The 26,319-nt window shown below is 40.6% G+C and overlaps 1 protein-coding gene across 3 annotated transcripts in view; it reads left to right on the top strand.

Moving 5' to 3' along the window:
- Positions 1-26,319, top strand: part of tanc1b (tetratricopeptide repeat, ankyrin repeat and coiled-coil containing 1b) — a 112,374-nt gene that overhangs the window by 36,499 nt on the left and 49,556 nt on the right. For 2 of the 3 annotated variants that reach the window (XM_060876651.1, XM_060876648.1), the window contains exons 4-7: positions 4,785-4,859; positions 21,132-21,253; positions 23,181-23,367; positions 26,030-26,319. The exon at positions 26,030-26,319 is cut by the window's right edge and continues 7 nt beyond it. In XM_060876651.1, coding sequence (XP_060732634.1) covers positions 4,785-4,859; positions 21,132-21,253; positions 23,181-23,367; positions 26,030-26,319 — 674 coding nt within the window. The remainder of the gene's footprint in view (positions 1-4,784; positions 4,860-21,131; positions 21,254-23,180; positions 23,368-26,029) is intronic. The other variant, XM_060876649.1, reaches the window with a different exon arrangement.

Below are 26,319 nucleotides of genomic sequence, written 5' to 3' on the forward strand. Positions count from 1 at the left end.
ATAAGATTAGGCTAAATGACAAATTAGTATCATCACCTAGGTTTGAGGCTTTGAGGCAGTTAGTTCCCACTCACGAACCGTGTGTTCTCTATGCTACTACGTCTGATGCTATCGTCCGGTGTGGAAGTAGATGAAGAGAATCGGGAAATATCACAGACAACTATATTGGCAGCAGATCTGTCTAGTCAGTATTTTCTATATCATACAGAACATATGACATTCCTCCTATGTTTCCTGTTGAAGACAGATAATTAGGTAGCTTTGCCACTGTTATTTTCTGTTCATGATATTATTTATAGAAGAAGAAGCCTTTTTAGTCATATATACATTACAGCACAGGGAAATTCTTTCTTTGCATTTCCTAACTTTGGAGTTTGGGGTCAGAATGCAGGGTCATGATACGGTGCCTCTGGAGCAGAGAGGATTAAGGGCCCAACAGCTTGGCAGTACTGGGACTTGATCCTCAATCCTCTGTTCAACAACCCAGGGCCTTAACCGCTTGAGAGAAAGGCTCCCACATGTCTCCGTTTCTGCACAGGAGACATGTGAGAGCCTTTAGAGCTTGGTCATATTGTTTGCTGCACTGGTCAGCTTGGCATTTTTGCAGCCATGCATGTGGCAAGGAGCCAGGATACTCGCAGCCAAACTCACTAGCGCTGGAGCGCAGACTTCTGGCTGACAATAATGTCTTAGCAGATCTATTTCAGCTGTATGATTGTAGCAGATGTTGAGCTGATCCTCAGAGGGAATACATAATACTGCCATGTCTGTATTAGAGGCTAAGACTACTGTGTGTGTGTGTGTGTGTGTGTGTGTGTGTGTGTGTGTGTGTGTGTGTGTGTGTGTGTGTGTGTGTGTGTGTGTGTGTGTGTGTGTGTGTGTGTGTGTGTGTGTGTGTGTGTGCGCGTGTGCGTGCATAATATCCAGATAGGGGAGAATGTGGTGAATCTGGTGACCTGATCTCTCCTTGTACCACCAGATTTACCGCACTGTTATAGATTGAAGCTGGTCCCTAAGAGAAGCAGGTGTATTTTTATGCAATTTCGGCCTGTCTGGCTCCCTTCATTCAGACCCAGCTCACATCCATTAAACCACTTGGTATGTTATTTGGGTTTTCTGACTCATTTTGAGCCAACTTTGTATTCAGAGAACACGGTAAAATGCAAGAGCAAGCAGCTTTTTAAAAAGGCAGTATAACAGACGTGACCATTAAAGACAGACCAGAGTTAGAGGAGACAGAAGCGTGCTTCTGCTAAGAGGTCTCCAACTGGCGTTACGCATTTACATAATGTACATGCCCAAGTAAGAGAGAAACTCGAATCCAACCCACTCAAACTGCACGCTTCCTTATGGGCAATTAGATGGTGTATTAGGATGCAGCTCAGGGTCTGGTTGGTTTGTGTCTGATAGAGACTGAGTAGCGAATGGAACTCTGTTGCTCTAAACTGGTTCTCCATTGCAGTCATGCTTATGAGTCTGTTCCTCGACAAAAGTGAGTTTTCAAAAGGCCATGTCTTTCCAAATCCTTTATTTGACACACTAGACTAAAGAGTGCTATTTTTTCAGAGAGAGGAGAAGGGAGAAAGCCGAGTATTGTCACAGCTCGCTCTCTTCCTGTGGCTTTTGTGGATCATACAGAGGACTGTGTGTCTGAGGTGAGAGCTGGAAATGTGAAGAAGTCATAGTCCATGTTGAAGAATGCTGCGTCTCTTCTTCCCGTTCTTTTTAAGCATCTGTTTCATTATTCATTCTCCCATGTTGTAATTCTGTAACTGTGCAAACTCTTTGGATTGCTGCTCTTATACACATGGAGCCAGAAGGTGTCTGATTAGGCCGTGTGTGTGTGTGTGTGTGTGTGTGTGTGTGTGTGTGTGTGTGTGTGTGTGTGTGTGTGTGTGTGTGTGTGTGTGTGTGTGTGTGTGTGTGTGTGTGTGTGTGTGTGTGTGTGTGTGTGTGTGTGTGTGTGTGTGTGTGTGTGTGTCTTTGACACCTCTTAAATGGCTGCTATTCCACTGTTAAGCATGAGAAATGTGTCAAAGTGTGCAGGCTGCAGGTGTGAAATTCCACACACAGATGCTGGTATGCATTTAGCCACAGGTGCAAATTTGTAAGGAATGAACATGTTCACACACTTTATCCACTGTTAAGTTTAAATATCAGATGGCTTTCAGCTGTTGTTGCTATATTTGCTTCTTGGTGTTTTCATTTTTCCTCAAAAAGAAAAAAACATTTCTATACTATATGATAGTAGTTGTCAGCTAGCAGGCTGCAGCCCAGATTAATTCAGTGAAGTGTTTCGGTGGACTAAATTGAATGCATTGGAAAATAACGTAGGGGAGCCTATAAAGGTATAAACACTGGCCACAGTCTATTGAGGAAGAGAGACGTGTACATACAGGAGTGAGGAAGTGTCTTCTGTCATTGGGTCCTGGAAAATTAAGGGCTGATTTTATGCTTTGCCAAAGAAGCAGGTACAATGTTGAGACACAGACAGGGTTTATGTATAAGCGTAACTCACAGACGCCTGGAGAGGCACAGGTACAATGTTGAGACACAGACAGGGTTTATGTATAAGCGTAACTCACAGACGCCTGGAGAGGCACAGGTACAATGTTGAGACACAGACAGGGTTTATGTATAAGCGTAACTCACAGACGCCTGGAGAGGCACAGGTACAATGTTGAGACACAGACAGGGTTTATGTATAAGCGTAACTCACAGATGCCTGGAGAGGCACAGGTACAATGTTGAGATACAGACAGGGTTTATGTATAAGCGTAACTCACAGACGCCTGGAGAGGCACCGACATGCGTAAACCAGCGCTGATTGCTTGATCAAGGAGTAGATGATTGCTTGATCTACTGGGATTGGGTTAAGATCCAAACAATCCACAACTCAAACCAGAACATAAAATGAAACAATTCCAAGAACAGTTGGCAGGTAGTGTACTTATGATCAGTCTTCAAAATATTACAACCCAGTTATTGGATGGATGTAATGAATAGCATGGGCAAAGATCCAGAGATATGAATGATTAAAGGCAATGCCACAGATAACACTTAAGTATAGTGTATACACCTAAAGCAGGGGCGGCTCAACTAGCTGCTGGCTAAAGATCCTCTGTAGTAGATTATCCAGTCACATGCGTTTAGGTTTAAATTATTTAGCTCAAGCCAACCTATGAGAGGAGATTTTTTGAACCATTTGTAACATCCGTGTAAGGTACACTGTACAGTTTATGGCTATAAATAAGACTATTTGTTGTGGTTTCGTTTTTTGTGGTTTTGTGCTCTGCTCAATACCACGAGTGGTAGCCATGCTATCACGCGGTGTGGCGGGTGGGTGCTTATGGAGGCGAATTGATGAAGTGTGTTTCACTCGGTCAGATTCCCAACAATTGTCTCATCTTCACAGAGTCTGTGAAACAGTGACACATAGCGCCACAATGAAACAAAACCACCACAAATAGTCTTATTTATAGCCATAAACTAATCATTGTACGTTATACAGATGTAATGTTAACATAACTGGACTTGACAAACTTTATTTGAATACTTGTGTGTGTGTGTGTGTGTGTGTGAGAACGTTGTGTTGCATTTCATGGTATTGCTCTATAGAGGGCAGTGCACCTCAGATTGACTTTACAGACACTTACACTCTCCAGCAGCAGACCCTAGAGCACAGCTGTCACCCTCCAACCATCAGCATGTAACTGTGAGGATTAAAGGATTATAGCACAGCTGACACATATTACTGTCAAGTCATGTATATTTCTGCAGTAATGTTAGAGAGAAAGAAAGTGCAAAGTATTCTATGATACAGCCAACTTTACATCTATTTTATGTCTGTATTGGGACCAGGTTTTCCCACACAGTCAGATTACAGAGAGGCAAGTCATTCTGCGCCTGGTTTTGACACAACAGTACTAAAAGGTTCCTTACTAGCTGCAGTTTTTTTAACTCATGTCTTTATTTGGCCATGTCTCTAGGTCTGGGGTTTCCCGTGGTTCTTAACAATAAACAGTGGAAAATGGAGCACTTTACAGGCATTGAAGTGATCTGTCTGAGTTTTACAAGCTTGTACACGCAGCGGTTTTAAGCTGAATTGTTGGCAAAATCGGTTAGCTTTGACTGATTCAACATGACAAAACCAATAAGCCTGTAACTGACTCAGCATGGCAAAAGCCTTTTGGCTTTGTAAAATGTTAAGTGTTCTCTAGAGTTCCCTTGCCAAGATTCAAAGGCTCTCTTTGTGTGTGTGTGTGTGTGTGTGTGTGTGTGTGTGTGTGTGTGTGTGTGTGTGTGTGTGTGTGTGTGAGATACAGTTTGTAGAGAAATAGTGGAACAGGAGAAAAATCAGGAGGCGTGCAGCATAATATTAATATTAAAAGACCACACCGACACAGTCTCTCCCACACTTGAGGCAAATTGTGGTGGTAGTTTGCCTCAAATTTCTGTTCCCAGAGTGGTTTTCTCTGTATGTGATGGGGAGATTCCAGTCTCCGTGTAATCAGCCTTACTATCTGTGTGTGTGTGCGTCCATCTGTGTGTGTTTGCGCGTGTGCGTGCATGCATTTGTGTGTGTGTGCATTCATTTGTGTGTGTGCGCGCACGTGTGTTTGTGTGTGTGTGTGTCAAAGGGAGAGGGAACTCTGCCAAGCCTGGCCCACCAGTCAATTTGATGCCTTGTCAAAAGTTTTAGCCAGCATTTCATGAGGCGTCTCACTGAATCCTGATCCGTTTTTGCCCTCTCTCCCCTTCTCTTATCCTCTCTGCATGAACAGGACTCAGGAAACCTAAATATGTGGAGAGTCCTCGAGTTCCAGGAGAAACCATCTCATCCGCACTAAGAAAAGATGGTGAGTGTGCTTGTGTTGATATTTGAACATGATTGTGTAATCATACGTCCAGTACATAGTGACATAGTTAAGCACCTTATTTATATATTATACCCTATGTCAACAGCGTGTGTACTAGAGATTCTCATGGTACCACTGTCAGAAATACTAACGCAAACTAACCACAGAACAGACATTTATATTGCCAGTGTTGATCTGTAGGACTGGGCCATTTAATGCTAAAACTTTCCTGTAATACCGCACCGCATTCTCAGTAGTCCTAAAACACAGATGTTATTATAGTTGTTATATGTTGTTATAGTATGTTGTTATAGTACATGGACAGTAATAAGTGTCTAGATGAGCATTATTAATTTAATAAAAGTATTGTTGAATATTGTTTTGCTGCTTTCTGTAAACAAGCATAAATGTTGTATCCCGTATCGGTAAAACCGTACATCCAATCGCTCAACAAAGTCACAGCACAGAACTTTCCCGAATAAGCAGCATGTATGGGATGAGTTAATAATAAAACTTGAGATGGTAATAGTGTGCTTTGCATAGAATGCACCACTAAGAAGGCAACTGTTGGTGAAGTGGTATGACGTAAGAGGAATAAAACACACTAGTATATGCTGTTATTAGAAAATATCTAGCATCACCGTGGTAACAGTGTGTTCTGGTGTGTTTTGTTCCTCACAATTTATCCACACCTTTTCATACAAGTACAGATTTGTTTCATTTTTTTCTTCTTCAGTTATTCCAGTTTCTCTTGATTAATTTTAAACAGGCTAATCTGGGTGTGTATCTGTGTGTGCGTGCGTGCGTGTGTGTGTGTGTGTGATTGCATCCTGTGGTGGTTGTTCCACACAAAATTGCTTTTGTATGTTCCAGTGTTATTTAGTGTGATCGCAGTTGGACAGTATGTTTGTATTCGTACATGGGCAATTGTGTTGAAATAATTACACTTGAGTAGAATTGATACTTCCTGAGTGTGTGTGTGTGTGTGTGTGCGTGGATGGGTGGTGGGATGGGGGGTGTTAAGTGTTCCTCCTTTTTGTGTTTATTATGTTTTCTAGGGCCAGGTGCAGCTTAGAGGAGTTAAATGGAGAGCTGTTATGTTTAGCAAAGGCAATGAGAGATATTCAGCTCTCCATGGCTCCCCGTGTCTATAAAAAGTGTGTGAGCGGGGCTTAGTAAGGGCAGCACGGGGATTTCATACATCATCGATAAAGACAGATCAGCACAGCAACGATTTTCCCACAGCCACTCATCTGATAGCTAATGAGCTGTTTAGGAGTTGTATTACAGATGCTGAGTGATGAAATGCAATCATTATTAACTATGGAAAATGACAGTTTAAGTGTATTTCAAAACAAAAGTGCAGTTGTGTGTTGCCTTGTTAGTGTGTGTAAGACAACTGTGAAGTGCGATTTTGCTGTCTGTGTTTTAAGTAGAGTTTTTGTCAGGGAGGCGCCAGTAGAGCGTCAGTCTGTGCCAGGTCCATCACTGGCACAGCCATATCATACCCCTGACATGATGTCAGGCCCTCAGGGCTAGTTGAGGTGGATGATCAGTGCACTGTGTGTCATCTGAGACTCTGTGTGTCTGTGTGTGCGCCTACTGTATGTGTATGTCTATGTGTGTAGAATGCATTTGGACTATGAGAATAGTTGTGGGATGTGGGAACGGTCAGTGATTTTTAGCATGGCCGCATATAGAGTACCCTGCTATATTTTGCTGCATTCCTTCCATTTCTGACGCACCCCTTTAGCTCTCTGGGTGCCCTCACACATCGAAGAAACCTGAGACCGGCACATACATTCACATACTGTACATGCACATGCATGCGCACACACACACCAAACTGCCAGCATGTTTACATGGGAGGTCTCCCATGCTGTTTTAACTTTGTGTGTGATTCAGATAGGATCTGCAAAGACCCCTTGGCTACAGTTTCATGCTCAAACAAAACAGCCCTACACATAACATTATTGGAGTGTAGTTCTGTGACTAACACACACACACACACACACACACACACACACACACATACACGATTTAGGAATAGAAAATAGGGAAGTGGTAGCTCAGTGGTTAAGGCATAGGTCTAATGATCGGAACGCTGTGAGTTTGATTTCCCAGGACCACCGAGCTGCCTCTGCTGGGCCCTTAAACAAGACCCTTAAACCCTCAATTGCTCAGCTGTATAAATGAAGATAAATGTAAGTCGCTCTGAATAAGGGCATCTGCCAAATGCCAATGTAAATTTCACTTGATCTGCTTAAAAACAATTCAGTTTCAGACATTTGACCTTGATGTGACTTTCACTGTGATTGGATGAATTACAAAATCTTATTGTACCCATATAAACAGTTCCTCTGCTGCCTGCCATGATAATTCCATATTAATTCTTTTGTTGATGAGATATTCTTATTCTTTTGTTGTTAAAATATTGTGTTATAGAAAAACTCACTAGTGATGTATGGATGCACAGATATTGCATAAACATAACAAATCTACCCACCTAGTGATGGAGGCATTTTTAGAATTTAGAAATTTAAGAATTTAAAACGTGTCTAACAAATTGGTTAACAAAATAAATACCATAGTGTGTGTGTGGGTGGGTGGTATATATCTGCAACACAGTAAGAGGATCTGGTGCATCTCTCCTGCTGTTAAAGTTGGACAGCATGAAGGAAATGCAGCCCATGGCATTCCCAAAACTCCCTGCTGTTCCTGGGAATCACGACCACTCATCACAGACTCTGCCGATTCCTTGCTTCGTCTCCATCTCCTGCCATTAATGAAGGAATTCTTAGCCTGAAGAACTAACAATGTGGAATAAGTTTACATAGCTCAGTAATAGCATTCAATAATGCACTATTAGGCTCAGTGTAAATATTCAGTAATGACTGCTCATTTCCTGAGCCGGTTTGGTGGAATGCCAGACACCCAGGTGTTTGATTGCTAACTGAAAGAGCTGTAGACCTTCATTCCCTTTATCATTAGGATGCTGGCACTTGGTTAAAGAGGAATACAGTTATATGCAGAGGCCAGTTGTGAGACTGTGGAGCCTTTGATTAGATGTTGATCATTATCCCATACAGTTTGCATGTTTGACAGTGGGGTCAAAAAGTCTGTGAGCACTTGTGAAAATGCTTTCATTTAAATTTAATAAATACATATTTTTTTTATTTTAACAATTTTCCTTACAAATTATAGTATTAACATTAATGCAGGTGAAAAGTAGAATATTTGACATATTCAGATGAATTTCAGAACCTCTTAGTATTTGTTTTGTACTCTAACATCCTTTAATAACAGTGTGCATTAAAACTGACATGAACTCCACAAGCTTGTGCAATACCTCATGATCCAGTTTAGATCATATCCATCAGCGTGTCTCATCTGACCACAGAAGAGTTTAGACATGACAAAAAACTGACCTTTGTACAAAGCAGCCAATATGATCACTGTTCACATCCTTGCTTACATTTAACTGGAGACCTGGTAATAGTGCAGAATTGTGGAGGTCCCCCACTGTGCCAAACAAACAGCTCTGACCTGATGAGGCATGGACTCCACAAGACCTCTGGACGTGTGCTGCAATATCTGGCACCAAGAAGTTAGCAGTAGATCCAGAAATTATGAGGTTGGGACTTCTTTATCAGCATATTCTACAGATGCTTGATTGGATTGAGATCTGGGAAATTCACTGGCCAAATTCTGTCATGTTCCTCAATGTCACTGCCATTACGGAATACAGTTAGCAAGAGCAAGGCCCTTAACCCTCATTTGTTCAGTTGTGTAAAATGAGGTAAAATGTAAGTCACCTTGGATAGCAGCATCTGCCAAATTCCATAAATGTACATAAATGCCAGTACCCAAGGTTTCCCAGCAGAACGTTGCCCAGAGCACCACACGGCCTCCACCACATTGGACAACACACACATATGCTTGCACACACACCTCCAATTAACTTATCCACCTACTGGCAGGTTTTTAGATGGTAAATACTGACAGTAACCCAAGTGTACGTTCGAACCCTGGAACCTGGAGCTGCAAGATTGCAGTGCTGCCTGCTGTGCCATCTTGCACTTCTTTGATCATGCACTTTTCTGTTCAGAAAAGTTTTTAATACATGAAAATGTTTACATTTTGAAACCTTGATGGTGGGGGGCACGGTGGCTTAGTGGTTAGCACGTTCGTCTCACACCTCCAGGGTCGGGGTTCGATTCCCGCCTCCACCTTGTGTGTGTGTAGTTTGCATGTTCTCCCCGTGCCTCGGGGGTTTCCTCCGGGTACTCCGGTTTCCTCCCCCGGTCCAAGGTCCAAAGACATGCATGGTAGGTTGATTGGCATCTCTGGAAAATTGTCCCTAGTGTGTGATTGTGTGAGTGAATGAGAGTGTGTGTGCCCTGCGATGGGTTGGCACTCCGTCCAGGGTGTATCCTGCCTTGATGCCCGATGACGCCTGAGATAGGCACAGGCTCCCCGTGACCCGAGGTAGTTCGGATAAGCGTAGAAGATGAATGAATGAACCTTGATGGTTGAGGTGAACTCTGATGGGTGATCTGTTTTAGTAGAAGTAGAAGCCTTAATTGAAGTGAGATTCTTTCTTCGCATATCCTGCAGTTGGGGTCACAGCACTGGGTCAGCCATGATACGGGGCCCCTAGAGCAGTGAGGGTTAACCGCCCAACAATGGCAACTTTAAATCTGTACACCTAAAAGTCACAGCATATTTATGCTTTGCTGTATTTTGTAGAATCAGCCACTATTGTGTCTTTTGTGAGGAATTTCTGCCAGCGCAAATATTCCGGCTCATCTGTAAGCAGGTTCTGCTCGGCAGACTGTAGTTGTGGAAATGATGCCCTTGGTGTCTGCTAAAATATTTGACTTTGCTATGCTTTAGCTAAAGGAACAGCTCTGTTCATTGTCACATGAGCTTAAAGTTATCTGAGAGACTTAGATTCGTCCTCTCTCATCTCTTCCTCTGGCAGACTCCAGGAGAACCGAGTGTTATTTTAGGTTTTATCTCAGGTGCTCACTTACTGTTATCATTTGTTCATCAGCATTCCAGGAAGTTTAGAGTGAGGTGTTAGACTGCATTCTTCACTACCTCCATCTTACAAACGCCAACTGAGGGAATATATATTAGAAGAATGATGTTCTTCCCTCCTTAGACATGTAGTCTGTGCCATTATGTGTTCAAGCTGTTCTGGCAGCTGATCCAACACCTTAGTTAGACTCTGGGGGCTTACACACTGGCAATGTAGTTTGACTCAAGTCATTGTTTGACAGCTCAAACTCCGTTCCAAATGTGTTCAGGAAGTAAATTAACCTGCGCACATCTATTAGCCGATAACAACGTCATTAGTTTCCACAATACACATGTACCATGAGTGGCCAGAGAAAATTGTTAGAATAAATGAGATGCCTTACTGTGCATAATTTACTGTGCACCAAAATACTAAAAAAAAACCTACAAATATGGTGAGTCATGGTCTGTATGCGTGTTTGTGATGCAGCACAAATACACCAGGGTTTAGCAGAATCAAATGAGTCTGCAACCATACCGACACTGCAGGGACACCGGGAACAAGCGCACTCTGATTCAGACTACTGCAAACGTGCCCAGTGTGAAAACCACTTCTGTGTTGGTTTTCCTTTAATTTGTCTCCAGTCTGCAGTTACTGAGAAGAAAATCATTCAACCTTCACTTTTGATGAAGATAGCTTCTGTTGGTTTGAGCCATGCAGTGCAGAGCTTTGTCCAGTGGAAAACAGTGTGCCATACAGAAAATTCATGAGCAAGAGTGTGTGCGTGTGTGTGTGTGTGTGTGTGTGTGTGTGTGTGTGTGTGTGTGACTGAATGAGTCACTGAGGTGCAAGGTTGGCAAATGAGAACATCTTTTGTTCTGCTTTGAAGGAAGATAGAATTTCATAGGCACTTGGGCAGTGCATTCTTTGATACATGGAACCTCTGTGTGTGTGTGTGTGTGTGTGTGTGTGTGTGTGTGTGTGTGTGTGTGTGTGTGTGTGTGTGTGTGTGTGTGTGTGTGTGTAAGTTTGAGAGACAGACATGCAGCAATTGTCTGATTTGTATCAGCTGTGGTCTGGATTTTGTACTCACTCTAAATGTCTGTAATTATCTCAACCTCCCAATGTTTTTGTCAATCCACTTTTTTTTCTTCTCTTTTTCTATTTCTATTTCTCTACTTTCACCCGTCCTGTTTCCTGAAATTTTTTTGTTGTTGTTGTTTTTTTTTTTACACATTCATCTTAGCGGCTAGTTCCAGATGCAAACTCGTTTCCAGCTCCATGTGGAAAAGTGCACATCTGTTTATCTGTTCTTCACTCCACACACAAACATACACTCAGGGACACTTGTGTAAAAGTTGCTGTAATCTGGAATATGTCAGTATGTACTGAGCAGATTGCATGTTTGTATGTGTGTGGGTGATAGTGAGGCATGTGTGGATTGCATGGATTGTGTGATTAGTTGAATTCTTTTGCAGGAAACTGAGTGATGAGAGGATGGGCATGAGAGAGGTGAGAGTAGAGAAGTGTGTATGCTGTGCTGAATTAATTTGCCTCAACCCTTCAGCAGGTTCTCATTTCCGCAGCCCAAACTTCTCATTCAGATAGAATCAGGATTATATTCTTGCACAGCTGTGGCCAGAGCACGAGAGAGGGGGAGAGCAAGAGTGAGAGAGGGATAGCGAGAGAGAGAGAGAGAGAGAGAGAGAGAGGGATAGCAAGAGAGATAGCAAGAGAGGTATAGCGCAAGATAGCGAGCGAGAGAGAAAGAGAGAGATATGAAAAGCCAAAAGGAGATGTGGACTTCTATTTAATAAAATTTAGAGGGGTATATTAAGAAAAGGCAATTATGGGCCATGAAAGATTTGTTTAATGTGAAAATATCAATGAACGATTGAGGAAGAAGGGAAAAACAGAAGCCTGGTTAATGCAGTGTAGAAGAGAAGAGATTCTGATCTTTAAAATGTATAAAGTTATTGGGAATAGACTCGACTGCCTGCAGTTTCAACAGAAAAATATGTATCTCCTATTGTGTGTTTCCTTTTAGCTTTTGAGTCCTTTATAAACCTTAATAGTCTTAATATCTTTGCTGCTATTCAACACAGAGCACATGCAGGTAAAGTGTATATACTTTTATAATAAGCTTATAATAAGCGGCTATTGACCTGTTCATTGGTGTTTATTTCTAGTCCTGTCTTCAACATTACTGACCTTGTTAATGGGTAATTAACACAAAAGAAACAACTAAATGCTAGTGAGACGATTGTATCTGGGATTATAGATATTTTTATTACATTTGTTGCTTTATAATTTCTTTCTTCTGCAATGAGGTTATGTATGCACCACATTTTTTGCTGTCATTGTTCGACTGTGGTTTATAAACAGGGGCCTAGAGAAGCTTCTGCTCGGTTGATTTGTAAAAACAAAACAAAACGATAGCTCATTCGAGAGCTTCTTTTGCTGAATATCTCAAATGAAATACCCATATCATTAACTGTCTTATCTTTCTCTTCAGCTGTGCCAGCTTGTGTAAAAGATGGCAGAAATATAAAGCACTGAAATTGCTCTTCTTGCTCTTTTGTTGTTAATTACCAAGACGCCAATGACATAAGAGAAAACTGATAAAAAGTGTGCAGTCCAAAAAAAAAACCCCAAATCTTTTTAGTCTAGCAGGCTGTGTATAGAAAGCTTTGAGGCAGTAGACAGCTCTGATTTACCAAGCTGTTTTTTACTAAGTAGCGCGATGCAGGAGACGTACGACCAGCAAATTAGACCAACCACGGCACTGATATCTCACTCTCTTTTCTATGCAATCCCTTTTATTTTATTGTCTAATTACAGCTGCTGCCAGCAAGGATTGTGACTGCGCTAGTGTGTTTCTTCCCTCCAGTGGACCAGATTGACAACTGGGCATTAATCATAGAGTCTGTGCTTTAGTATATGTTTCTTGGAGCTCTTGAAAAGGATATCAAATGTGGGGATTTACGTCTGGAGTCGAGAGTTCCCTCGCTTCTCCTTCACTCCAGAGCACCCGGCCCATTAACTATGGCAGCTGTAAGCTTCACATCTTCCGAGCACAAGCAGGAAAGACGAAATGCTGCATTCATCAAGCGTTCATTAAAGCACTTGGTGTTTTATAAAGTAAACCCAGTTCCTAATGAAAGCTAGCCTACTCTCTTTCTCACGCGCAAGTGCAAACCGACACATAAACACGACAGTGATAAGACGGCCTCGCAGAGCTCATACACTCCACTTCATCACAAACACACTACCTTTGCGCTGCAAGGGAAAGAACTTTAACTGCCAGTAAACCAGCAAGGCTGTAGATAATGATGTTTTTGTCTCATCCATCTTCACATTCTTTCTTTCTCATAGCTTCATTTTCCCATCCGATGCCATGCAGAAGCTTGTATCAGTAATGGATGTATGAGCAGAAGGAGATCATTTTAAGCATAAGAAAGACACCAACTCAAACTCTTTGCGCCGGCAGTCATTTTCCACCTGGCTGCCTCCACTGTGTTATCCTGCTGTTTGCTACAAGAAGTCAAGCTAGGTTTGATTTTACAGAGGATGTAGCTGGCTGCTGCTGTAAGCAGTTACCAGATGTTGGCTTCATTTCATACACGCATGAAATGAACATTTTTTGCTCACTCATTGTGTTGATACAGCAGCTGTTTGTTTCATCATCTACAATAGTAGATGTACACAAAGAAATTGTTTAGCATCTCTTTGAAACACAATGCACTTATTATGATCAAATCTAGTGTGCTGATAATGTTTTTATGCTAAAAAACACTATTTATCTGCTCGTTTAGCCATCACTAAGTGTTTTATCCTGGTCAAGGGTAACATACAGTACATACAGTCTAACCAGAATAATCCAGGTTTTTAGTATATTTATTTATTGCTACATGGCAAACAAGTAGGTGGTTACCAGTAGGTGCAGTAGATTCTCAGAAAACAAACAAGACCCAGCATTCATGATATGCACGCTCGTAAGGCTGTGCAATTAGTTGAAAGGGGTGTGTTCAAAAAAATAGCAGTGTGGTATTCAATCACAGGTCATCAATTTTGTGAAAAAACAGGAGTGAATCAGGTGGCCCCTATTTAATAATGAAGCCAGCACTTGTTGAGCATGCATTTGAAAGCCTGGGGAAAATGGGTCGTTCAAGACATTGTTCAGAAGAACAACGTACTTTGATTAAAAAGTTGATTGGAGAGGGAAAACCTATAAAGAGGTGCAAAAAATTATAGGCTGTTCAACTAAAATTATTATAACCTTTATTTATTTTACCAGGAAAGAAGCACATTGAGATTGAAAATCTCTTTTACAAGAGCGTCCTGGCCAAGACTAACAGATGCAAGCACGTTTGAGTTTAACAAATAACATCCAACAATACATACACACACACACACACACACACAAGCAAATCCATCAAATTCTAATATAAATACAAAACTAATTAAAACACCTACAGCCCATGTTGATCTCCGAAATGACATCTCTGAAAATGATCTCCAATGCCTTAAAATGGAGAGCAAAACCAGAGAGACGTGGAAGAAAACAGAAGACAACCATCAAAATGGATTGAAGAATAACCAGCCATTGATCAGCTCCAGGATGATTAAAAAAAAAAAAAAGGCATGTGCAGAAGAGGTTACTGGTTACTGGGACTGATGAGAGTAAAATTGTTCTTTTTGGGTCCAAGGGCCACAGACAGTTTGTGAGACGACCCCCAAACTCTGAATTCAAGCCACAGTACACAGTGAAGACAGTGAAGCATGGTGGTGCAAGCATCATGATATGGGCATGTTTCTCCTACTATAGTGCTGGGCCTATTTATCGCATACCAGGGATTATGGATCAGTTTTCATATGTCAAAATACTTGAAGAGGTCATGTTGCCTTATGCTGAAGAGGACATGCCCTTGAAATGGTTGTTTCAACAAGACAATGACCCCAAACACACTAGTAAACGAGCAAAGTCTTGGTTCCAAACCAACAAAATTAATGTTATGGAGTGGCCAGCCCAATCCCCGGACCTTAATCCAATCGAGAATTTGTGGGTTGATATCAAAAATGTTCTTTCTGAAGCAAAACCAAGAAATGTAAATGAATTGTGGAATGTTGTTAAAGAATCATGGAGTGGAATAACAGCTGAGAGGTGCCACAAGTTGGTTGACTCCATGCCACACAGATGTGAAGCAGTTTTAAAAAACTGTGGTCATACAACTAAATATTAGTTTAGTGATTCACAGGATTGCTAAATCCTAGAAACAAAAACGTTTGTAGAAAATAGTTTTGAGTTTGTACAGTCAACGGCAGACACTGCTATTTTTTTGAACACACCCCTTTCAACTAATTTCCCAATTGCACAGCCTTACGAGCGTGCATAAGCGTGCATGAATGCTGGGTCTTGTTTGTTTTCTGAGAATCTACTGCACCTACTGGTAACTTGTTTGCCAAGTAGCAATAAAAAATATACTAAAAATCTGGATTATTCTGGTTAGTCACATTGTACTGCTATTATTTTGAACAACACTGTAAGCAACATGGCTCCTGAGCCTAATTACATAACATATTTCTGATATAAAAAAAAAAGAAAGAAAACATCATCTAAACCAAGAACAAGTGTTTTAAATGAGTTATGCTTTATATATTATTATTGCATCACATCAATTAACATGCATTTCTCTGTTTTGAGGAAGAATATGTACCTTACAGTACTTTTGACAGTTAGCTGGCTAGCTTATTATTAACAATATTTGAACACAGGTTTTTGTTCCCCCCTCACTTTGTATCTCAAATGCACAGAGGGCAAAAATGACATTTTAGAGTGGTGACTTAACTGGACTCACATCCAGAGTAGGTCTGGCAGCATTACCCAAGCTGAGGAATGAACTGGGTGCTGTAAGAAAGCAACGCTACTCTGATCTAAAACTTTTAGCTGTTCTTTAGGACAAAGCTGTGGCCCTTAATTGATGGATCGAATGTTTTTTTTGCATCTTTATCACAAGTGAAGTTTGAATTTTACTCCACCGTCCAAAACTGGTTTGAATATTGCTTCTGTATCTGGTTTAAAGGTGACAGCTGGACATTTCAAACCGAGCAGTGCTGTCTAAAAGGGAAAAAAATGCCTCCAATTAGAGTGAGCATTGGACTGAGTTTTTACATTTACTGTGCTTGTATTGGCAATAGAGCTCGTACTGAGAGGAGTTTGCAGCGGTTATGTGTTAATTAAGGTTAATTTACTCCAGATAATGACCCAAAATTAGACAGTCACTATCTCATTGCAGAGTCAGTAAAACTGCAGGATAGTGTTGCTTTGGATGGTTTGCACTAATTATGCCCTGATTGACTGGAGATTTGTCACACCTCGACTATATCGGCCACGATCAGATCCTGATTAAGACAAGTATTGTTATAACTGAAGCTCTTTTGAAAGACTGTTTAATGTACCAATGTTTCATGATTGGATATGAGCTCTGATTTTCGTCTGGCTTCGGGTAATGTTCAAGAGTCATACCAGGGCTTTTTGACACTTCTGTTAAGGATTTGATATGTCTGTTAAACTGTCAGGTTTATGTACGTCTCGGAGACTGTGTCAAGCCTGGATGGAGCTTGTGTGTAAAGCTCTGAGTATCTAGAACATCCAGCTAGAGAGTCATACACATGTAAACTTCATTTTGATGTCACAACAATTATCGCACCCAAAGGCCTATAGACAGTGCCAAGTAAATATATCTCACTGTCTCTGTACGTAGCATGCCACATTCATGCACTGACTGCTTGTGATGTGTGGACTTTCTTATTAACAGGCTGCGTTATATAGTGTCAGGTTTTCATCTAGAGTGTAGAACTGATTCCTCACCTAAAATTCCACCTGCTCCTTCATGCAACTTTGCCGTTAGGATGCAAAGTAACCGAATGCTGATTGACTTTGATTAGCCAATTATGTTTAATATGCATATTAGTTTTGATTGTATTCATTATGCTGCTAATAAATACCACAGCTGTCAGTGAGAACAAGTAGCTGACTGAATGCAGCCTTCACAACAACCAAGAGATTTTATGTAGGGTTCTGAATGTTCTTTCTTACCATTATCACCGATCTGCACCAAGCAGTTAAGCATGCAAGCTTTGGAATGATCGTCTTATATAGAAAAGCTTCTCATTCCCTCACAGGCTAGGCTGCTGCCATCATGGCACTCCTGTCATCCTCTTGTAGCTGGACTTTAAAGTATGCACATGAGGACAGAAAAACACTGTGAACTCTAGGTCAAACTTTCTTGAGCTTTTCTTAAATAAAAATAATAAATAAATAAAAATATTTGGCTGACAGACAGTCAGTGTCAGGTTCAGGTGTTTGTCACTGCATGTATCTCAAGCGTGAATTGAGTTTTTGAAACTACGTGTGGTCAGAAACTTGACGCACGATGATACACGCTGTAAAAATGGTTGTCATTTTGAATGCATCTTTTTGGAGAATAGGGCAAGAAACTTTAGAGAAATTTTTTTTAACACACTTATTGAGATTGGTATACGTTATATGGTGATATAACGCTCCATCACCTCCATGTCCTTACACCTCTGTGTGGGTTGGTGGAACATCTCATTCTAAAGCCACTTCTCTTCTAGTAAGGGTTTCCAGTAGCTTTTGGGACATGACATGGGAGTAGCCCATTCCACTACTAATGTTGGGCGAGGAATCCAGCTTTGTGCTTACAGTTTAGGGAAGGCTCACCTGTGGGTGTGTTGGTCAGGCGTATTACATTAGGCCTCGAGTAAAAAAGATCTGAAGATTTTGATGTTATGTTCTCAGTGTGGATTTTCACACATATTAGTCCATTTCAGAGTGAATTTTATACATTTGCTTTGTTTGCTATTTAATTTGCTTTGGTTTCAGACAGTAATTGGTTGAGGGGTGTGAACTTGTGAAACTGTTTAATCAGTAATACAGCTAGAAGGTAGACAAGACAAATCACAAAACTACCAAAAGCAAGTATAATTATGTATATGGAATCCAAATTTCTATTCTCTTTTTTTTTTTTTAGGCAAGTAGTTTTGGTTTAGGACTGAATGCAGTTTCTGTGCTGAGGAATTTCACCATGGTTTGATTACATTGGACTATAAAATATAATGAGAGTTTGACTTTGTATAATTCTAGGTGCTAACTTGCAGAATAGAGCAAGCCTGTCATTTCCTTTCCCTGGAAAATGAAAGCAAGTTGTTTCACAGAGTCTTCGTCTAAAATGTTTCCGATTCAGCTATCCTTACTTGTTTTATCAGACAGTCAGACGTCTCCATGCTGATAATGCCTACACAGATTATATTTACATACAAGCACCATCTGAGATATCATCATACCTGTAAGATAAAAAAATCCAGATTTGCCGAGTCTCACGATGGCAACCTAACGTAGTGTGTATGAGATGACAACAGGGAAATGAAATAGCTCAGGGGTCAGCAAAATATTTAAAACTAATTAATCCATTTCAGCTCACTTTGCAGGGCCAGACAGCTCAATCCCTCACAGAATCCTTAATGAGATTTGTTTGCTTGCTTCCCAGCGACTTCACCAATGACCAGTGTTAATTTGGACTCTCTAGACATGCAAGGACGTGTCAGACTATCTCCTGTTAAATCCACATAGAACCAGATATGAATGTTGTTGATGATGATGATGATGGCGCACACATAAAGTAATGAAATGCAAATTGGAATATGATTTAGCAAGACCTGGAAAGGGGTGAACTGGCACTCACTCTAATCAGGGTTTATTAAAACCCAAGTCTAATTTCATGTCAATTATTATGTGAAGCCCTTGTGCTTCAGGTGATCAGGCGTGTTGGTTAACACCACAATGTGCACACAGTCACTTCCAGAGGCCATTGGCAGTACCAGGCTAAGGAGGAAGTATGTTTAATCGACCATTTACATTACATTTACATCATTTGGCAGACAGACGTACAAAAGTGCTTTGCAGTCTCTAAGATCTTGACCAGGATCAATATATTTTGTCTCACGATGCTGAATGGCTTCAAAGCCGTTTGGACTTCCCGGTGGTCGTCCTCTTGTAAATGTGTTCTGAATCGGAGACATCATTAGATTTTCCATTCTATGTAGCCTATATATTCGGTGTGTTTTTTCTGTAGTCAAGCAATGCCTGTATTTTATATACACTGACAGTATAGGATTACTTAATCAAACAAGCAAAAAAAAACAAAAAAACTGCTTTACTTTACAATCAGCGTAAAGTTAAATGTCAAAAGACGATTTGCAAACCATTACCGGATTCCCAATCATAATCACCACAATCAGCTGAAAGAATAAATTCACATTTGTTAACAGAAAGCAGAGCACACGCCGTACATTGATTCTGTAGCTCGTACATACTGATGAATTATGGATGAAGCTTTTTATACTTGCTAATGTATACATGAATTTTCGAACAATTCTGTATGTTAATTATTCATTCATACTATTGCTCGTGTTTAGCTTTTCTCTGTGGGAAGTCAAAACGCATTTGTTAACTGCTTGTTGCTGTAGTAACAGGTGGTTGTCTTGTACTGAACAGGAGGGAAGGAATCTGTGCTTCAGTGTATGCTATAAAGACTGCGAGAGAGCTAGAGAGAGAGAGAGAGATTTGTACTGCATGTGAATTAGTTATTGCAATGCAGGTATTGCTGTATAGTACAGTAAAGGGCTGAAATTAAAATATAACAGTTTTAAAGCACATGCTGATTATGATGATTCTGGTAGTTTAATTTATGTTGTGCAGTTGCAGAGTGGATATGGACTAGTAGACCACTTTTCCACGGATGTTTATGTGCATAGTTTCTGAGCAGCAGTGATGAGAGTAATGAGATTGTTCAGTTTCTCCTCCCAGCTCTTTTACACACAATCAAACCCCTATTGTTGTGCATCACACTGACGGCACGTTTTTCAGTGCTGAGAGGTATGTATTCCTCTGTGAAGAGATAAAGACCTGATGATTGTATATAATGAAAATCTGCATATTAATGATTGATCTCTTGGTCTTTTGTATTCAGGTGTTCCTTTTTATTTGTGCATCGTGCTACCAGGTGTTTTGTGATTGTGTTTCAAGTTGATGTGTACAGCTGCCTTAGATTCCAGAAGGAGGGTATAAGGTAATTTGATGGGCTGTCAGTGGTATTAATATGTGAGCTGGAGAGTGGGATGTGATGGGGGTGGGTTTGTGTTTGGGTCTGTGCTAGAGGATGATGACTGAATACTTTCGTCACTCCTTTATAAAGGTTCATTTAGTGTTGGAGTTCACTGAGATAAAATATCAGCACATTTAATAGGGAATTACTCTAATTTTCTATCCAGGTGTGTGCGTGTGTGTGTACGTGTTGTAATATGATATTTTTGCCATCCAAGTTAAGATGATCTCTTGTAGCTGCCTCTCAGCTGTTGAAGTGTGATCTAAATCTGGACCTCTACAGTAGGAACAGCTCATTTCGATCGTGCACACATTTGCAGTCACACGTTTTTGGGAAATCCTTAACAAGCTCAGATTTAGATTGATGGTGCATAACAGTCATACTTGGGCTTGCTGTGTGTGGTGACAGACGACAGCACTGAGGGCCATCTTAACATTAATATTCTCTTCCTGTCTTGAAGAGCTTAGACCGCAAACAGTCAAACAGTGCACTCACACTGGAGACCTCAACAATGCCTTGTGCATCCTCAATGAGGAGTGTGTGCTGTATGTGGGCATGTTTTTATACCTGGTTAGGGACCAATTTCTTTTGATGTGGAAGGAAAAAAAACTTATTTACAAAAAAAAGAAGAAGAAAATAATATTGCTGCATTAATAGTTATGTCAGTGCAAGTCCTCACAAAGTCCTCACATATATATATATATATATATATATATATATATATATATATATATGTATATATATATATATATATATATGTATGTGTGTATATGTGTGTGTCACTCCAGCTTCCAGCACGTTCTTAATGAAACAATATACGTAGAATCATGGCAAAGCACAATTCATGCATGGGAAACTGACGATATCTCCCCCACCCCCCTCTATCCCTCTCTGTCTGTCCCTCTCTCTCTCCCATTCTCTCTCTCTCTCCCCCGTCCCTCTCTCTGTCTTTCTCTCTGTCTCTCTCTCTCCCTCTTCTGCTGTCTCTCTACCCTTCACGTTCTTTCTGTCCCTCTTTGCCCTTCTCTCTCCCTCCCTTCTGTTTATCTGTCTGTGTTTCAGAGCCAGCCATTCCTGGCTCCTCCCCCGCCACTCAGGAGTTGATGACACGCTTGGGCTTCTTGCTGGGTGAAGGCATCCCGGGCTCTACGCGCATACCTATGGACGAGAAAAATGAAAAGAAGGTATTTTATTTTCCTATTGCAGCTGATTGTGGAGAATAGAGAAGAAGCGTGGGAAGCGGGGGGTGGGGTGGGGTGGGGGGCAAGAGAGGAAATGAGAGAGACAGAATAAGGATGGATATATAGGTGGACGGATAGATGGATGGAGAGAGAGAGGCTCATTTCTGTGACTTCCTATCAAAGTTAAACAACACTTATAGCCAGAGGAAGCCGGGGGTCAAAGTGGCAGACTTGTTTGAGCGCACAAGAAGAGATGATCAGTGGAGCTGGATTACAGACCCAATGGAGTGCCTCTTCTCTTAAAACAAGGTTTTCAGAAACTTTGCCCAGGTGCGAGCATGCGCTTGTGCTGCATTGTGTTTCAGGAGTGCACTTTATTGATTTGTGTTCAGTTGTGTAGCTCAGTGTTTCTTCACTGATCTGTCCTCTGATAAACTGGAGAGTGTGTAAAGGAAATGGAGTGTGTTGGGAAGGCTCTTGCTTATATGCAACTGGGATATAATTAGTCTGTAACTGTGTGGAAGAAGCAAAGAAGCCTTTGCATCTACTGCTTGTGGATTCAGTTTGGACTCAGTACATCTTAAATGGCCGGAAGGCTTTGGAGACTATTTTTAAATGTTATTAATGTTATATAAGGGAATGTTGGGAATTTGGAGATGATTAAAATTCAAAAGCAAAGTTTGTCCTGGTACGTGACCTCGATCATGAATCTGGACAGTAGTTATTTTAATAAGTAAAGATATTGTATATATTTCCTTGATGTCATTTCCTTTACTTTTATTCCTTTAACCATTGAGCATGCAGGAAGCAGGGCTTATTGTACAACCTATTTATTTAAAGTACACAATTTTTCCCCCTATAAAATTGATATTAATCCTAAAATTACAGTTGATATTTGTTTCCTTTCATTTGTTCAGTCGTTTAGTTTATTTAAATGAATATTCAAAAAACTATTTACTGGAAATGATAATGAGGAGGTGTGTCCAAACCTCAAGATTAATCCCGGGGCTTTGGGGGTAAACTTTTTGGTTAATACAGACTACAGCATTAAGCACATTGTCTTTGTGATGAGCTGCTGCTGAGGATGTACTTTGACAACATCCAGATTATGTTGAGCAATTATCAGTGGCAACTTTATTTAAGTTTGAAACCTCAAATATTTTCAGAAGTTTTCAATCTGATTCAAAATATCATGAGAAGATAAAGTTTTCTTTTTTTTACTTTGTAGCTCTAAAGGGACAGGCTCATAAGTGATGTAGTGAAATATTTCTCAAACAAATATCACACCAGTTCCCTAACAGTACATTCAATTTCATTTATTATAACCGTCTCACTTGTTTTAGGACTGAAATAGCAATATAGTTGTATTTTCTATTTTGATCCGATGATGCTGCCTAATTGGAAGTGGAGCAGAGATTAGAATCAAGACAGAGCTTTGTTGATGGTTTTAACTTTGAGCAGTTTTGTCCTTGGTTTGTTTTGGATGATGAATAACGTGGTGAGTGATCTTACTCCAAACATGTGTCTCTATGTGACTAATGAGAAGCTGATTTATTTGCTCAAACAGTGGATGTTGCTGGATCTGTTTGGAGTGTGAAAAAAGGCTGAACTCAAAGTGAACTCTCAGCGCTCGCCTCAAAAGGGAATCTGTTGATCGGCATGCAGTTTATTGGTTCAAGGCTTTGATATTTATCTGTAAGCTTAATTTTGTAGACCATTCCTCTGTAGTCATAAAGTCTTTTCTCTCTCCCCACTTCTCTCTCTCAGTATTATCAGAAGGCTGAAAAAGATACCACCGCTTACATGATCGGATTTAACAGTGTGTGTGCATAAAACATCAAAGCTTAAAAGCCTGTGTGTGTGTGTCTCTGTCTCTGTCTGTGTGTGTGTCTGTATGTGTGTGTGTGTGTGTGTGTGTGTGTGTGTGTAGTGTTCAGTGAATCAGGGAGTGAGTCCTTGCTCCACTCTGACCAGTAGTACAGCATCTGCGTGTACAGACAGCCCATGCTCCACTCTGAACAACAGCTCCACTCGTCCCAATGCCAGCCAACGCAGCCCCAGCGGCACAATCACCAGCCCCAGCTCCACGCTAGAGAGCAAGGACAGCGGCATTATAGGTAACACACACACACACACACACACACACACACACACACACACACACACACACACACACACGGTCACACAGTTATTTTTTCAACCTGTGTAGCTCTGCAGCACCACCGTTATCAGCTCTCTGCTTTATTCAAGAATGGTGTTTTACGCACACACACACACACACACACACACACACACACACACACACACACACACACACACACACACACAGACACTTCTGCCAGCAACAGTCTTTGTGGCAGTTCCCGGCTACATTCACAAATTCTATTACGACACGCTGACATTCAAACCCAGTAGATGAGGTTTTATTGTTCTTTTCCTTATTTATTTTCTTTACACAGGGTTATTCAACCAGTCTCCTATTAGCTGTGGATTATTGTACAGACGTAACTGAGATCTTCCGTACTACTGCTGGTGAAAATCTGAGTTAAGAAACGTGAGAGCTTATGTGACATGTTGAAGTTTATTTGCTTTTTGCATGTGCATAACAAGTGCGTCAAGCATCTTCTATCCAGAGAAACCCTTATGCAACATTTGTTCACTCCTACCCAGATATAAATGACAAATTTATGCAAAATGACATCTGCATGATATCTCTATGATGCTTTCATGTGGCTGCTGTTATAGCTTGGTGGACTAGAAATATGAATCAAAAAGTAATACGTTGTTTTTTGTTTTATTTTTTCCCAGTATGTATGTTAAAGGATGTGTATTGTTAGTAGGAATTCTATTAGCTAGTGTGTCATGGTTTTTATTTATTTGTTTATTTTTAATCTTTTGAGATTAGTGCATCATAAGGTTTGATCGTAGTTGCATTATTATTTCTTGTAGACAGATATTTCTTGTGCAAAGATATTTACTTTTAAAAGAAATAGAAATGTTCATACTGGGTATCGTTTCCATAAATCAATCGTATAGTCGCACTAATGGTCAAATCTAAATGAGCGGTTTTCCAGTTTCTAACATCTGGCAAGTCGCTACTGTTAAATCGCTACTGATTTAGTTTACTTCTTACTGCTTTAGCAATATTGACAATGTCACAGTTGTGTAATGAGATAAAACAACAAAGTGATAATTAGGTCTGTAAAGTAAGAGACATAATGCGAGTGAAAAAGAGATAAAGCCTTGATAATGACTTAATGCTGGTTCTGATGTAGACAGAGAGAAGATGGTGGTTGGATTTTTTATTTATTTATTTTTTTGCTAGGTGATGGAGGATTTTTTTCTTGGTCTTTGTAATGAAAAGCTGAACTTCAGCATCCCCTGCTTTCTGATAGCCAAGATTAAAGTTTCTCAGAGTGGATGGTTCTGCATAGCAGCGAGAATTTGCTCAAGGACTCCACACATCCACTTTACAGTAGGCTTTATATGTATCGAGCATGGAGTCTGTGAGCTCTTTGCACAGGCAGAAAGATGGCATCAATTTGCATTTATCTATTCTTTAACAGTATTCCAATTCCTAATTAATGAACATGTTTGTCACGTTCGTAACACTATCGCATTTAAAAAAGATACATGAATACAAATTTTCTTTCCTCTTTCAAGCCTTTTTTTGTTTTATTTTATGGCACAGTTTTGTGCTGTCCATAACAAGTGACTCTAAGTGTTTGAAGCAGAAAGTCCTCATTATCCTTTTATACAATCCAGAAAGGCTGATGGAGAGGAGAGAATGAAAGATAGAGAGGTGTACGACAGGAAATGATTGCTCCCTGTAGCTGGAAGAGTACCACTGATTTTTTTTGGCAGGTCTGTCTTTATCTGGCTCTTTAGGCAATCTGAGACAACAGGAAAGGATAACAGGGTTTATTATTATGTTCTTATGTACTTGCCAATATTATTCCCATTCTTTCTTGCTAAAACATTCTGGAGCTGCCAAATTCTGCTCAGCCAGCTTTTAGATTTCCAGTTTAGTAGGATTCAGGTCTGAACTCTGTGTAGGTTTAGGGGCGTCGTTAGACCCTTTTTACTGGGAAACTCCTTCATTGAACGATTGAATGAAGGATGCAAAGTATAAATAAATACTACTTGTTGAAAATTATTTTTTTTGTAAAGAAATTTAAACAGGGACTGGGTGCTAACAGTTGAGTATCAGTTAAGTTGCCATCTGATTTAAATAGTACTGTCACCTGCTAGGCACAGGGAAGTAAGTGAATACCTTCATGTAACTCTACAAGGCCCATCACTAGGTGTACAAGGTTGGGTAATTATACCCTTGGACAGAAATCCTGGGTTTACCCTCAGGGTCACCTAAGAGTCATCATCTTCACCAGAGAATATAGTTTTCTGATTGTTTTTGCTTAGATTTTGCTGTTATTACTGCCAAAAAGTAGTTTTCACAGAAACCCATTTCAGTTCAGCATCTTGCAGAGGCGTGTAACTGGAATTGTCTTGGGAAGTCGTAGCACACAGAGGTACCTCAGCTCTATTAGAAAGGTTGTAATAAATCTGAGCCCCCAAAGACTTTGCAGGTTTGATGTACACACCTCTGGTGAAGTGGCTTGTGCAAACCACCCTACAGGTACATGTTATTTCAGTAAGAGTTTGTGTTTTATAGCAAACTATTCATCCATTTATCCTCGTCTCTTCACTTTCTTTCCAAATTTAAGCAGAAAGATAACAAGCATTTTGGAACACTTTCTTCATGTAACCTTTCTTTTGCAGCTACGATCACCAGCTCCTCTGAGAATGACGGGTCTAGTCTGGAGTGGAGTAAGGAAGGCAGTGTGAGGATAAGCGGGCATCATGGCCTGGCTCCGCCCACCATGCGCACAGAAACCTGCTCTCCTGTGGCCGAGGAAGAAGTGCCCACTTCCTACACAGAAATCTCTGGAGCCATCAGAAATGCAGCCACGACAAAAGCCGGACCCATGGCATCAGGATTTAATGCTGAGGGACCAGTTTATTATCCCACACAGAACTCCTCCAGCCTTATGATGCCCAGACCCAACTCA

This window comes from Tachysurus vachellii, chromosome 8 (genome assembly GCF_030014155.1).
Source record: "Tachysurus vachellii isolate PV-2020 chromosome 8, HZAU_Pvac_v1, whole genome shotgun sequence".
Lineage (NCBI taxonomy): Eukaryota > Metazoa > Chordata > Actinopteri > Siluriformes > Bagridae > Tachysurus > Tachysurus vachellii.